The sequence below is a fragment of the Balaenoptera musculus genome, chromosome 12 (assembly GCF_009873245.2).
Source record: "Balaenoptera musculus isolate JJ_BM4_2016_0621 chromosome 12, mBalMus1.pri.v3, whole genome shotgun sequence".
NCBI lineage: Eukaryota > Metazoa > Chordata > Mammalia > Artiodactyla > Balaenopteridae > Balaenoptera > Balaenoptera musculus.
In genome coordinates, this window is record NC_045796.1 from 29,033,229 (window position 1) to 29,046,413 (window position 13,185).

General features: G+C 36.2%; 1 protein-coding gene across 3 annotated transcripts in view; it reads left to right on the top strand.

Moving 5' to 3' along the window:
* Positions 1-13,185, top strand: part of HBS1L (HBS1 like translational GTPase) — an 84,846-nt gene extending 71,661 nt beyond the window's left edge. For 2 of the 3 annotated variants that reach the window (XM_036871535.1, XM_036871538.1), the window contains 6 exons: positions 2,796-2,886; positions 3,313-3,421; positions 7,509-7,609; positions 10,104-10,248; positions 11,589-11,621; positions 12,522-13,182. In XM_036871535.1, the coding sequence (XP_036727430.1) occupies positions 2,796-2,886; positions 3,313-3,421; positions 7,509-7,609; positions 10,104-10,248; positions 11,589-11,621; positions 12,522-12,533 (491 nt within the window). In that variant the 3' untranslated portion in view covers positions 12,534-13,182. Of the gene's footprint in view, positions 1-2,795; positions 2,887-3,312; positions 3,422-7,508; positions 7,610-10,103; positions 10,249-11,588; positions 11,622-12,521 lie in introns of all 3 variants that reach the window. The other variant, XM_036871536.1, reaches the window with a different exon arrangement.

Below are 13,185 nucleotides of genomic sequence, written 5' to 3' on the forward strand. Positions count from 1 at the left end.
TTTAGTTATTAACTCCAGAGTAAATAACCTCTTACTGAAATTGTAACTGACTGTCAAAATGATACTAACTGTTGAAGATAAAAATGTGAAAACATTAAACGATTTTTTTCTGTTGTGACTATGTGTGTATAAATGTACATATAACATTCTAACTGTGGTAGCATTTTTTTTTTTTTTTTGACATTGATTTGAGAAGCCTGGCTAGGATTGAACCAGATGTATAGACACCTGTCACATACATTTAAAATAGTATTCAGTAGCAGAAATTAAGTCTGACCCCATCCTGGCACTAAATAGTCAATGGCAAAGCAGAGTGCTACAGTCTGTTGTTTTGAAATGTGTATTTCAGAATTACTATAAGTTAACAACCTAGATCATGTTTATACCAAAAGAAATTTTTGACAGGAAGACTTAAGAAAATAAGATGCAAATGGAGAGAATCCTAATGTTGAAAAGAGAAATTGAGCTAGTTTTAAGTGCCACAATTATTGCTTTTGCACGTATATGACCTTTCATAATAGCTTATAACTGTTTCTATCTTCTGATCATTTGACCTTACATGTATACATGTTCTTCTTCTTTGAATTCTGCTTAAAAGTTTGTAATTCTATACTTACCTTATTCTAGCTTCCAACTAAACTTCTGACTTCAACATAAAACTGAAGATCTGTATTATACTATAAAGTAAACTTGCAAACAAAAGGTCTGTGGAAAATGATTCTTTTTAAAAAAGTGTATATTATTTTTATCTAACAAAATTTTCTTGATCTCTAAGCAAGTAGAAAGAAAAAGGTAAAATGGAAATAACTTTGGCTTTCATTCCCTTATTCATCTTTAAATTTAGGTTAAATTATCTCTGCTGTTGTTTCTTAAAGTGATCAAGAGCTGCAATACTATTGAAATACTAATTTCTTTATATGTTAAAGACCTTTTTGAGAATAGGAAATTTTTTAAAAATATAATCAGACATGAATTAAAACCATGATCCTAAACCATGGTCATAGACCTTACAGATTGGCTCCTTTGTGAGCTCCAAAATCATAATTTGGTCACCTCTGAAAGTTCTACGTTCTTTCCCTCTTTCTTTCCTGTCCCTACCCTACCAGAAAAACTCCAACCACTTATCTTTAACCCAGTGGTTCTTAAAGGGAAGCCATATGAGAAGCACTGCTTCACTCCTTGAGAGCCACCCTTTTAACCCAACTTGGAGATTCTCAGTCCTCAATTTCTCACCCTAATGCTTTTGCTTGATTTACTTGATTGTTTAATGCACGCTTCTATCTGAACACTTTAGGTGCTACAGTGGCTCACTAACCAGTAGTGTCCTAAAAAAGAGAACTGACTAAATCTGCTACCAACAAATGGAAATTCTAAATTACATTTTCACTTTATTAACATATAAGTTCATGGAGTGTTAAAAAAGAACTTCTTTCTCCAATGAAGAAAGTCCTTAAGAAGATAAGTATCACATGTAGGACAGTGTGACATGTTTGGGGGAAGGAAGTCAGATTATATATTATCTTCAGAAAATTTTATATTGTTAATTGAACTTCTAGTATGAAAGCTCTTAAATCCTAAGCTAAAGGCAATCTCTAGTCTATGTAAGTAGCTAGCTCCTGACTTCAATTCCACATTTCATACCAAAACTCAGATATGGTCATTTTAAATTTACACGTAAAAACTAAATTTAATTAGTTGAAAATTTGACAGACATTTTTAAATGTCATAATTGTTAACGTTTTTAGAGTCAGGAACCTCTTTGATACCTTGATGAAAGTTATGGCCCCTCTTCTCAGATTAATGCACATGTGCACCTACATGAAACTTGGAATAAAACTTTAGGTTGTCTCAGAGCCCTTAAAGTTCTCCTTGAACTCCCAAAGAGTCTCAAAGAAACTCACTTAAGAGTATGCTACATGGGAAAAATAAGTATTTTCAGGAAGAGATGGGTGAATTGTAATTTACTAAAAACATGTCAATCAAGAACTGTTCCCCAGTGGTTGGTCTACATACTGTCTTCATCATAAGACTCAAGTTCCTATGGAAAGGAACTTACCGCACAGAATCAGAAAATATGAGAAACCTTTTAAAAGCCTTTATTCAAATACCTGAGTTTTATTGCCCTTTGCAATTATACTCCAGGATTTTCCCTAGGTAATAAAGGTAGCAATAGCTGGGACCATTTTTAAATTAAATTTTCTTACACTATTAATCTCCTCCTTTTCATAAAACTATTTATCATTGTGCATCTGTCTCTCTGGGAAGCAGTTCTTTTGAGCCAGGAATAATGAAGGGGCCTGCCGAGGGTACCATCTGATTGAGTACTGATGCCCTGTGGGTTACTCAGAGATTGTTTACGTGGTTGTCTAATTAGAGCAAAGCTTAAATACTACTAGGCATCTTCCCCAGTCCCATCTTTTATGTTTTAAAAATAACTGGGACTGTACTGTTATGCCTGTATCCATTAATATAAGAGAAGTATTAGAATGGGGCCTATTTAATGAATATACCAGTCGTGTAAATGAGTTTAAAAAATCTTGATTAAATAAGTAGAAATCAGCCTTTTATGGACAAATACAAGTCACTTTATGTTTAGGGTGGTGGTCCAGAAGAGTCAAGTCTAGAGGAAGTGTGTTTTCCTCAATGCTTACAGTTAACACTTCTCAATCTCAATCCATTCATATTGAAAATGATGAGTAGTGACTGATGAGGCACAAATCAGCCAAACTCCCTTGGTTGTTATGGTTTGATATTGAGGTGTTTCACTGTATGCTTTGGTTCTTACTCATTTCCAGGAATCACTCTGCATGATGAACCTGTCGACTGGGCGGCGGCGGGCGATCATGTTAGTCTCACGTTGGTTGGGATGGATGTCATCAAAATCAAGTGAGTGAGAAAATGAGTTTAAGCGACCATTGTTTTGGATGTAGGACCTCAAAACGCGTAAAATTTGCAATTCACCAGCTCAAATGAAAGAATGAGTGTTAATTCTGAATCTCATTTGGCCAAAAATAGGCACTTGTGGAAGTGTAAGAATGATAAGCAAAACCTACTAAAATTTAAATCAATATGCGTCAACGCGTGTACCCGACATGTTCTTTGAGGGAAAACTGTAATGTATGAAAATGACATAAGGTTAATAATGGTGTAAAGCCATGCTTTAACCCAAAAGGGACTATTTAGAAAAAGTCCCTAATTTACTGGATTGTTTTACCTTGTTAATGGTTTTAAAGGTTTCCTATTGGATGTGTATTTAATTATCCCCCCAACTACCTGCTCTCCTTTTTTGTTTTTGTTTTGTTGTTGTTACAGTGTTGGCTGCATATTTTGTGGCCCCAAAGAACCCATTAAGGTTTGCACTCGTTTCAGAGCCCGAATCCTCATCTTTAATATTGAAATTCCTATCACTAAAGGATTTCCTGTAAGTTCCAAAATGTTTGTTACTGTTTTTATAAATTCAATATAACTTTATCCTAAAAAGTAGTAACTCTCTTTATAAGTGATGATGCTGTTGTTATTTTCAACTAACATTTGTATTACTCTCATCCAGAAAAACATGAAATTGGAATTTGAAAATCATCTTTATTTTGTTTTTTTTTTATTTTGATCCTTAAGTCTGGGGATGTTTTTTTCAAAAAGGCATTGAGAAGAAATTTCATAATCAATAGGATACAAACTGATGATAATAAAAAAATCGTTTAGGGAAAATGGTAGATACTTTTTTGCTGAGTTCCAAATGTTACTTCTTAGGTTGGGTCTTTCTGTTTTTGTTTTTATTTTTAAATAAGCTTATTTTTAGTTTTTCTGATTATAGAAGTAATACGTTGTTATAGAAAATTTTGGAAAACACACAAAAAGTAAAAATGATAAGAAAATTCTGGGACTTCCCTGGGACGCAGCAGTTAAGAATCCGCCTGCCAATGCAGGGGACACGGGTTCGAGCCCTGGTCTGGGAAGATCCCACATGCCACGGAGCAACTAAGTCCGTGCGCCACAACTACTGAGCCTGCGCTCTAGAGCCCTCGAGCCACAACTGCTGAAGCCCGTGCACCCTAGAGCCCGTGCTCCGCAACAAGAGAAGCCACCGCAATGAGGAGCCTGTGCACCGCAACGAAGAGTAGCCCCCATTCTTCACAAGTAGAGAAAGCCCACGCACAGCAAAAGACCAAACACAGCCAAAAATAAATAAATAAATTAATTAACTAATTTAAAAAATCATATTTAACATCTTATTAAGAAAAACAATCTTCTATAATTGTGCAACCTATAATTATCTATTCTTCACATTTCAGAGTATTTTTTTGTGTACATTGCTATCTATGGGTATATTTTGGTGATGCTTGACCTAGGTAAACTTTAATTACGCTGAAGCTGTGAGGTTGGTTTGCAGGTTATCATTGACTAGCACCATTTGAACATACACATTTATGGGAAGAGGGGGATTTTATACTATAATGTTACTTATCCAGAAAAGATACTACTTGTGAATAGCATGAATTCTTTGTTTTATGTGTAAATTTTTTTTCAGCTATTTGGGGCCATACTCTGTTTATAGTTTGGCACCTTGCTTTTGCCATTTAACTAATGGACATTTTCCCCATTAGACTTATTTTTCTTTTCTTGATCAGCTTATTATATAGTACAGTTTCTGCATGAGAATCAAAAATGTTTCTCGGTGGAATTAAATGGCTTGCCTTTAAAAATATAAACAGATCATTTTCTCCATTTGATGCATCTTTGAAATAAAAGTAAGGCAGTAATAGTAATTGACCTTTAAACTTTATTTAAATTAGTGATAGTATTTTAAAGATTGGGAATAAATTTATTTAGCTCATTTAAATTTATTTTATGCCTCTGCACCTTTATTTGAGATAACCATGTGCTTTGCTTATAATTCTTTGTAATTATTTCTATGTAAACTTGATCCTATAAAATTATATTTATAAAATAGTGTTTAAGTATTTTAGTTTTATAATTATATTCCATTTCTTCCATATGCTAAAAAAGGGGAGGGGCAAAAGCTTCTGTCCAAAAAAACAGTTATTGTTGCAAATACTTCTTTTAAATATTTAAAATTCATGTGTTGATAAGCAAGAAATTGCTCTGAACGAATGGCACTCAATGGAGAGAAGCTGGAGAGGTTGGTTACTGTGTTTTTACTCATGCGGCAATAATTTTTGCCAATGGAGAGGTAGAGAGATCAGGAGGTCGGTAGTTACTTTGAATAGTAATACTGTCTTCCTGTGTACTGTAGTTTCTTTTATGAATTAAAAGTTTTTCAGTGCTGCTTTATGAGATTCTACTTGCTTATGTTGATTCACAAATACCAGGATGAAATTTGTTTCAGAAAAAACGATCACGTTTTGTCATTTAATCCACTCTCTGTGGGAAGAAACTTTCACAATTTTTAAAAATTTAACCAAGGAAAGGCGTCCTAAGCAATTAAATTTCACTATTTAGGGACTAGTTCCTTAATACATAAATATTTTTGTTTCCCTTAGTTTATATGGTAAACTGTCTATATATTTAAGAAGAAGTAAAAAGAAGAATGGGTTAGACTTTAACTAAATTCATGTTTTGATTTTGATTTATTGTGATAAAATATTTATAACAGAAAATTTACCATTTTAACCATTTTTAAGTGTACCGTTCAGTGGCCTTAAGTACATTCACCTTGTGCAACCATCACCACCTCCCACCTCCAGAACTTTTTCCTTATCCCAAACTCTGTACCCATTAAACAACTCCCCCTATTACGCTTTCCCCCTATCCTCTGGTAACCACAGTTCTACTTTCTCTATGAATTTGCCTATTCTACATCCCTCATATAAGTGAATCATACAATATTTGTCCTTTTGTGTCTGACTTATTTCACTTAACATAATGTTTTTGAGGTTCATCCATGTTATAGCATGTATCAGAATTTCATTTCTTTTTAAAACTGCATAATATTCCATTGTAAGTATTTACCACATTTTATTTATCCATTCATCCGTTGATGGATGTTTGGGTTGTTTCTGTCTTTCGGCAGATGTAAATGATGCTTCTGTGAACACTGGCATACAAGTATCTGTTTGAACCCCTGCTTTCAGTTCTTCCCGGTATATATCTCGGAGTAGACTTGCTTGATTGTATGGAAATTCTGTGTTTAACTTTTGAGGAACTGCTAAACTGTTTTCCACAGCAGCTGTACCATTTTTACATTTCCACCAGCAGTACACAAGGGTTCTAATTTCTCCTCTTCCTTGTTATTTTCCTTTCTTGTGTGTGTGGGTGTTGGGGGGGGTGATTTTTTGTTAGTTTGTTTGTTTGTTTATAATAGGCATACTGATGAGTGTGAAGGGGTGTATCCTTGTGGGTTTTTTTGATTTGCATTTCCCTAATGGCTAGTGATGTTGAGCATCTTTTCATTTCTTTATGTATTTTGGGTTTTAATTCCTTATCAGTGTATGATTTGCAAATATCTTCTTCCATGCTGTGGGTTGTCTTTTTACTCTTAAGTATCCTTTGATGTACAAAAGTTTTACATTTTGATGAAGTCCAGTTTATCTACATTTTCTTTTGTTGCCTTTACTTTTGGTGTCATATCCAAGAAGTCATTTCCAGATTCAACATTAAGAAGATTTCCCACTCTGTTTTCTTCTAAGAGTTTCTTAGTTTTAATCCTTTTGTTTAGGTCTTTGATCCATTTTGAGTTAATTTTTGTATATGGTATAAGCTTCTTCTGCATGTAGATATCCAATTTTCCCAGCACCGTTTGTTGAAAAGACTGTTCTCTCCCTATTGAGTGGTCTTGGCACCCTTATTGCTGCTTAACCTATTTGATATTAATTTCCTTACATATAAAACGTGAACAGTAGTAGCTAATATATAAGGCCATCAGTTAACTTCAGGTTTACCGTGTGTTAGACACCACTTTAAAATAACATCATCTGGTTTTCCTCATTTAGTGACGAGAGACCTGATGCTGGGGATATTGGGGGGGGAAACGGTTATTACAGGATTTGCCCCAGATCACACAACTAGAATGTGTAAAGTCAGGATTTGAACTCAGGTCTGCCTGACTTCAAAGCCTGTCTAAACGCCCATATAGTATTTTACTCTCATTATCCACCAATGAATACAATTCGTTACTGCTGAATATCATGCGATTCCCCTTCCCTCATTTTTATGGTGAAACAATTCACATTTGTTGAACATCTGCTGTACCAGACACTGTCTCTGCTGTTATTTAGTTCTCATCATAATCCTGTAAGGAAGGTTATGTAATTTACTCAAGTTTACACAGTAGGTGGTGGAGGAGAAATTGGAACTGCTTCCCATGACCTTTTCCCCTAGTGAGTTAAGGGACAGCCTGATTGGAGTGGTGGGACTTAGGGGAGACAGCTGGAGATCCTGCAACCCCAGGCAGTAGTGCTGAGGCTAACGTGATTCCGTGTGAGTGCCAGAGTAAAAGGCCAGAGGTGCTGCAGCGAACAGCTTTGTAGTGTTACAATTTTTTGTTTTAGGTGCTGTTACACTACCAAACCGTCAGTGAACCTGCTGTTGTTAAACGATTGATTAGCGTCTTAAACAAAAGCACTGGTGAAGTCACAAAGAAAAAGCCTAAGTAAGTGTTTTAATGCATAAATAATAAACACAATTTAAGCACATTCCTTACAGATTAATTCATTTGTATAATATTTCTCTTTGCTATAAGTGAAGTCTGTTTTTACTTGTTCCAGAAATCATTTTTTTAAAGGACTAGATGAAAACACAAAAACAAATATTTAAGCTCCTGTTTAGGTAGGAATGTTAGATATAATTTCAGTTATATATGATGGTGATGGGTGTGAATTGTAAATAAAAATGTAAATATAAGTTTATATGTATCAAGCCCTAGATACTGATGATGTAAAAATGAAGGCATTTAAAAAATCAGTCCTACATTTTTGAAGATGAATTTGATTTATGCCTAGCCACTTGTCCCAAATTCCAGTTGATTGTTCTTCTTAACTTTCTTGTCACCCCCTCATGGGAATCATGCCCTATGCTAAGAATACCTCAGGAAGAGAGTGAACTAAACACTGTTTTTTCCCACCTGGAAAGTACTTTTTTTTTCTGCTTGAAGTCCACCTGGTGCCTAGGCTGAGGTGGTCACCACATGTTGGTCCCCTCTGCTTACCATTAATGTCTAGGTCTAGGTGTGGACAGTTCCCCCTTGGCTGGGATAGGCACGGGATTTTTCAGAGGAGGTGCTTCCTGAGAATATTGAGCTTCTTACTCTAATTCAACTAAAGGTTGACCACAGTTTGGCTTGGCTGCTTCAGCTTTGGGGTTTTCCTCACTTCAGCCCTATGGGGAATCCCACCCAAAATCCCCTTTTTTTTCAGTCCTGGGGTGTTCCTCCTCATTTGCACCTGTGTAAGAGGCCAAGGTGGTTAGAGGGTTAATTTAGGATTGGCTGCACGTAGAAGAAAGAATCTTCACACTGTTCTAAACCCATGCCTGTTTCTCCGTTAGTTAGAAAAAAGAGGCTACTTCACCTCTCTTTTAAAGATAGTTCTTTATTTTTAACCTGAGTCTTTAGCTTCTAGCATGAATGTCTGTCATAATGTACTGAGAAGTGTGATAGAACTAATGGCTGATGTTTCTTGAGGACCACTATTTTCTAGGCTCTGTCATAAGTGCTTTCACATGGTTTACATTCTCAGCAACCATATGAAGCAGGTACTATTAGGTTTCCCATGTTTCACATGAGGAAACTGAGGCTTAGAGAGATTGTATAACATGTTTGAGATCACAGAGCTAGCAAGTGGCAGGCCCAGGATTCTAATCTAGTTAGTTGGGTCACATAAATTCTGTTGGCAGGAGGCAGGCTGTTTGACTGAGACAAGTGATTTGGAAAATTCTCAGTCTGACATTGGCTCATCAGATGTAATCCTGAATTTTACCCTCCCTGCTCCTGCTGCAGAGTCTAGCTCAATGATGCTAATTCTAGGTTTTAATATATTCTCATGCTAGTTTTTCCTGTCACCGTATTTGTAGCTTCGTCCTTTTATTTTGCACCAACACCATTTGGCCTTTCCCCTTTGTTTCCATTCCTGGCACATTGTAGACTCGATTGCTTTATATGGGATGGAATCAAACTTTCTAGAACCAAACTTAATGCAAATTATGAATATATTAGATGTTCTCCTTCCTAAGGAATGGGACCTTAAGCTGAAATTGCCCAAAACCAATATTTAGAATTTTGGGAATACTTTTTTTTAGAAACCTTGGCTTATTCTATCTGTCTGTCCCTGAATTAATCTTTCAGAAGGGGAGTTTATGAATGATGTTCTCTATCCTTCTAGAACACATCAAAATTGAATTAGAGAACATTTCAGAATGTCCCCTTTGGGTTCTCCCTCTTTCAGTAAGTCTGGTGGGGCCCGTGCACAAGGATTCTTGGTTTTTTTGCTTATTTGTGTGAAGCTGTTTGCAATCAGGCCCGTGCCTCATCTCCCTTCATTTCCTACAAACATCTTAATGTGGAAGAATCTTACATGATTTTATCCTGAACGTCTGTTAAGGAACCACTCTTCCTATGTGAGAAAAGAGAGAGGAGGGAGGGAGAGAGAGATCTAGGGTAGTGTGTTGGCACTAGGAGATTATCCTCTTTAAAGATAACTTTTTAACACATAATCTACCAATTAGGATTGTACTAGGGAAGACATAGGACATTGCATTCCTTTCTTAAAATGCAACCGCATCACTTTCTTTAATTTCATGAGGGAATGAAAGGGAGGACTTTGGTGGAGGGGTCTTGAGTATTTTAGATTATAGTGTCCTTCAAAGGATAGAGTTCAATTTGGAGGATTGTTTAAAAAATATACACACACACATACACTCATACACACACGAACTAGCTAATATTTCTTAAATCTAGAATTACTCCTCTCATTTCTTTCAACTAACCCCCCCAAATTCAGAGACATATATTTTCATTTTAAGAAAATCCCTTTTTACTTTTTAAGTTTTTGAAAAACTAAGTTGATGTGTAGATGGAATGTGAAATATTTTTCAGGTTTTAATTACATTTCTTTACCTCTATTAGATATCCATTTTATTTTTCGTGATAGATTGTTGACCAAAGGCCAGAATGCATTGGTGGAGCTACAGACACAAAGACCAGTGGCTCTTGAGCTGTACAAAGACTTTAAAGAGCTGGGGAGATTCATGCTGCGCTACAGTGGTTCTACCATAGCTGCTGGTGTAGTCACCGAGGTATTTTAAAGTGACTGATTATGTATCCATGGTTATTATGTCTTTTTCTACTTTCTTGTTAGAATTTTATTTATTTTATTTTTTGGCCGCGTTGGGTCTTCGTTGCTGCGCACGGGCTTTCTGTAGTTGTGGCGAGCGGGGGCTACTCTTCGTTGCGGTGCATGGGCTTCTCGTTGTGGTGGCTTCTCTTTTTGCGGAGCACAGGCTGTATGTGCATGGGCTTCAGTAGTTGTGGCACGTGGGCTCAATAGTTGTGGCTCGCGGGCTCTAGAGTGCAGGCTCAGTAGTTGTGGTGCACGGGCTTAGTTGCTCCACGGCATGTGCGATCTTCCTGGACCAGGGATCAAACCCATGTCCCCTGCATTGGTAGGCGGATTCTTAACCACTGTGCCACCAGGGAAGCCCTCTTTTTCTACTTTTTAAGAATGATTACTGAGATTTTATGACTTAAGGGGAGTGCAGTTATATTAGAACAACATTTTAAAATTTTATTAAAGATTAAAAGTGATGGGAAGAAAATGTTTCATCTTAGATCTTCTCATAACGAGACTTCCAAACTGTCTTCTCCACCAGTAATATTGCTCAAAATTAAAGGAAATCATTGAAAAATACATCTGTGTGCAGTCCAAATCATGAGAATAGACTTTAAGAGTCAAATGAATTGGGGGTAGTGGTTTTGTTTAACAGAAGTGCCCTCATTACATTTTTTTTTTTTAATAACTGGTTCTCAGTTCATTCATTCAGAAAGTTCAGTTAATATATCAGTAATGTTTCTGAAACATTAATATATAATATAAGGTACATTTGAGTTTTGGAGAAAATAGCCAGAAATGAACCAGAATTTCAGTGATTTAAATTTCTTCCACACTATCATGATTAATATAGATCTTATGAATACATGCATGCCTTATTTTATTGCACTTCACAGATACTGCGTTCTACAAAATGAAGGTTTGTGGCAACCTTGCATTGAGCAAGTCTCTAAGCACCATTTTCCCAACAGCATTTGCTCACTTCATGTCTCTGTGTCACATTTTGGTAATTCTTGCAGTATTTCAGACTTTTACATTATTATTATATTTGTTATGGCGATCTGTGATCAGTAATCTTTGATGTTACTCCTACAAAAAGGTTACAACTCACTGAAGGCTCAGATGATGGTTAGCCTTTTTTAGCAGTAAAGTATTTTTAAGTTAAGGTATGTACATTGTTTTCTTAGACATAATGCTATTTATTGCACTCTTAATAGACTATAGTATAGTGTAAACATAACTTTTCTGTGCACTGGGAAACCAAAAAATTCCTATGACTTGCTTTATTGTGATTCTCACTTTATCGAGGTGGCCTGGAACGGAGCCCACAGTATCTCCGAGGTGTGCATGTATTTTTAAAAGGGGCTTCATTACTTCATATGCTTGTTTTCTGCACAAAAATTACTCAGTTCGTTTAACTGGATGGGTACTTTGGACATAGGGCTTTAGGTTGCATCAAAATTCAGTTATACGTGTACCATGTAAACGGCTTTGGAGTTAAACTTAACTCTAAGTTTGAGTTACTGCTCCACTAACTCCTAGCTGCAGAAGAACAACATTTCTCCTGGAATTTATCCATCTATGAAAATGAGGTAATAGAATCTACCTTCTGGAGTTGTGAAATGAAATGATCTGCATAAAGCACTTGGCACAGTGACTGGCATTTAGAAAGCGTTCAGTAAATGTTACCTAATAGCAGCAGCAGCAGCATCACATTTAACTGTCAAAACATTCTTTATAAAAGAGCATTCTAAAACTAAGATGCAGGGCTTCCCTGGTGGCGCAGTGGTTAAGAATCCGCCTGCCAGTGCAGGGGACACGGGTTCGATCCCTGGTCCAGGAAGCTCCCGCATGCCACAGAGCAGCTAAGCCTGTGTGCCACAACTACTGAGCCTGAGCTCTAGAGCCCACGAGCCACAACTACTGAAGCCCACGCGCCTAGAGCCTGTGCTCCACAACAAGAGAAGCCACCACAGTGAGAAGCCCACGTGCAGCAACGGAGACAAATGCAGCCAAAAATAAATAAATAAATAAAAATAAGATGCAGTCTCTTGTGGAAAATAATGGAGAGATTATAGAAAATCTCAAATAACAAGACTAGGGAAGGAAAAAAGTTGCAGGAAAAACAAAAAAGTTTCACCTGATGTAATGATTACTCCACTGCCATTTTTTCCTTTTGTTGTTGTTGTTCATATAATGTGATTGGTTAAATTATAGCAAATACTTTTTTTTCTTTTACAGATAAAAGACTGATGGTTCAGAATTTCTACCATGTTTCTAAACACAATGAGATAGCTAACCTCCGTGTTTTGAAAGAATCCAGTTATTCAGTTAAAGCAACAATGTTCAATTGATATTTTTTTAAATGGGAGAGAAAATTCAAGCTATAATCAGCTGCAAAGAAGTATCATTCATCACTCCTACAAAAATTTTAAGTTGCCAACTGGCAAAGAAAGGCTAATATTGCACTTTCATTTAAAAAACTAGCTTTTCCTTTCAAATGTTAGTAATGGATTTACCTTGCTGAGACTTAGGGAAGTTATCAGAAATATGTGTTAGAAGACATTGAATCATCATGACGTGAACTCTACTTCCAGCCAAACCACAAAATGTTTACAGTTTTCTCTTTTGATTTCAACTTACAACACACATTTTTAAGGAAGAATAACTAAAATGGGTTATTGAGGTAGTTAATATTTGACCTGAGCAGTTTTTTAGTTAACTGTAAGAAAAAATTTGTTGAAGGCTAATAAAGGTATTTTGTGTTGAGCAGGGAGTGTTCTTCCTTCAACAAACAGCCATTTGGAACTGCTTAGCTTGCAGTTAGTGGAGATTGTTCCTTTGGTAACCAAGATGCTATTTAAGGTGTAAAGCCAGCTAATAAAATGCCTTAGTTTGAGCATAA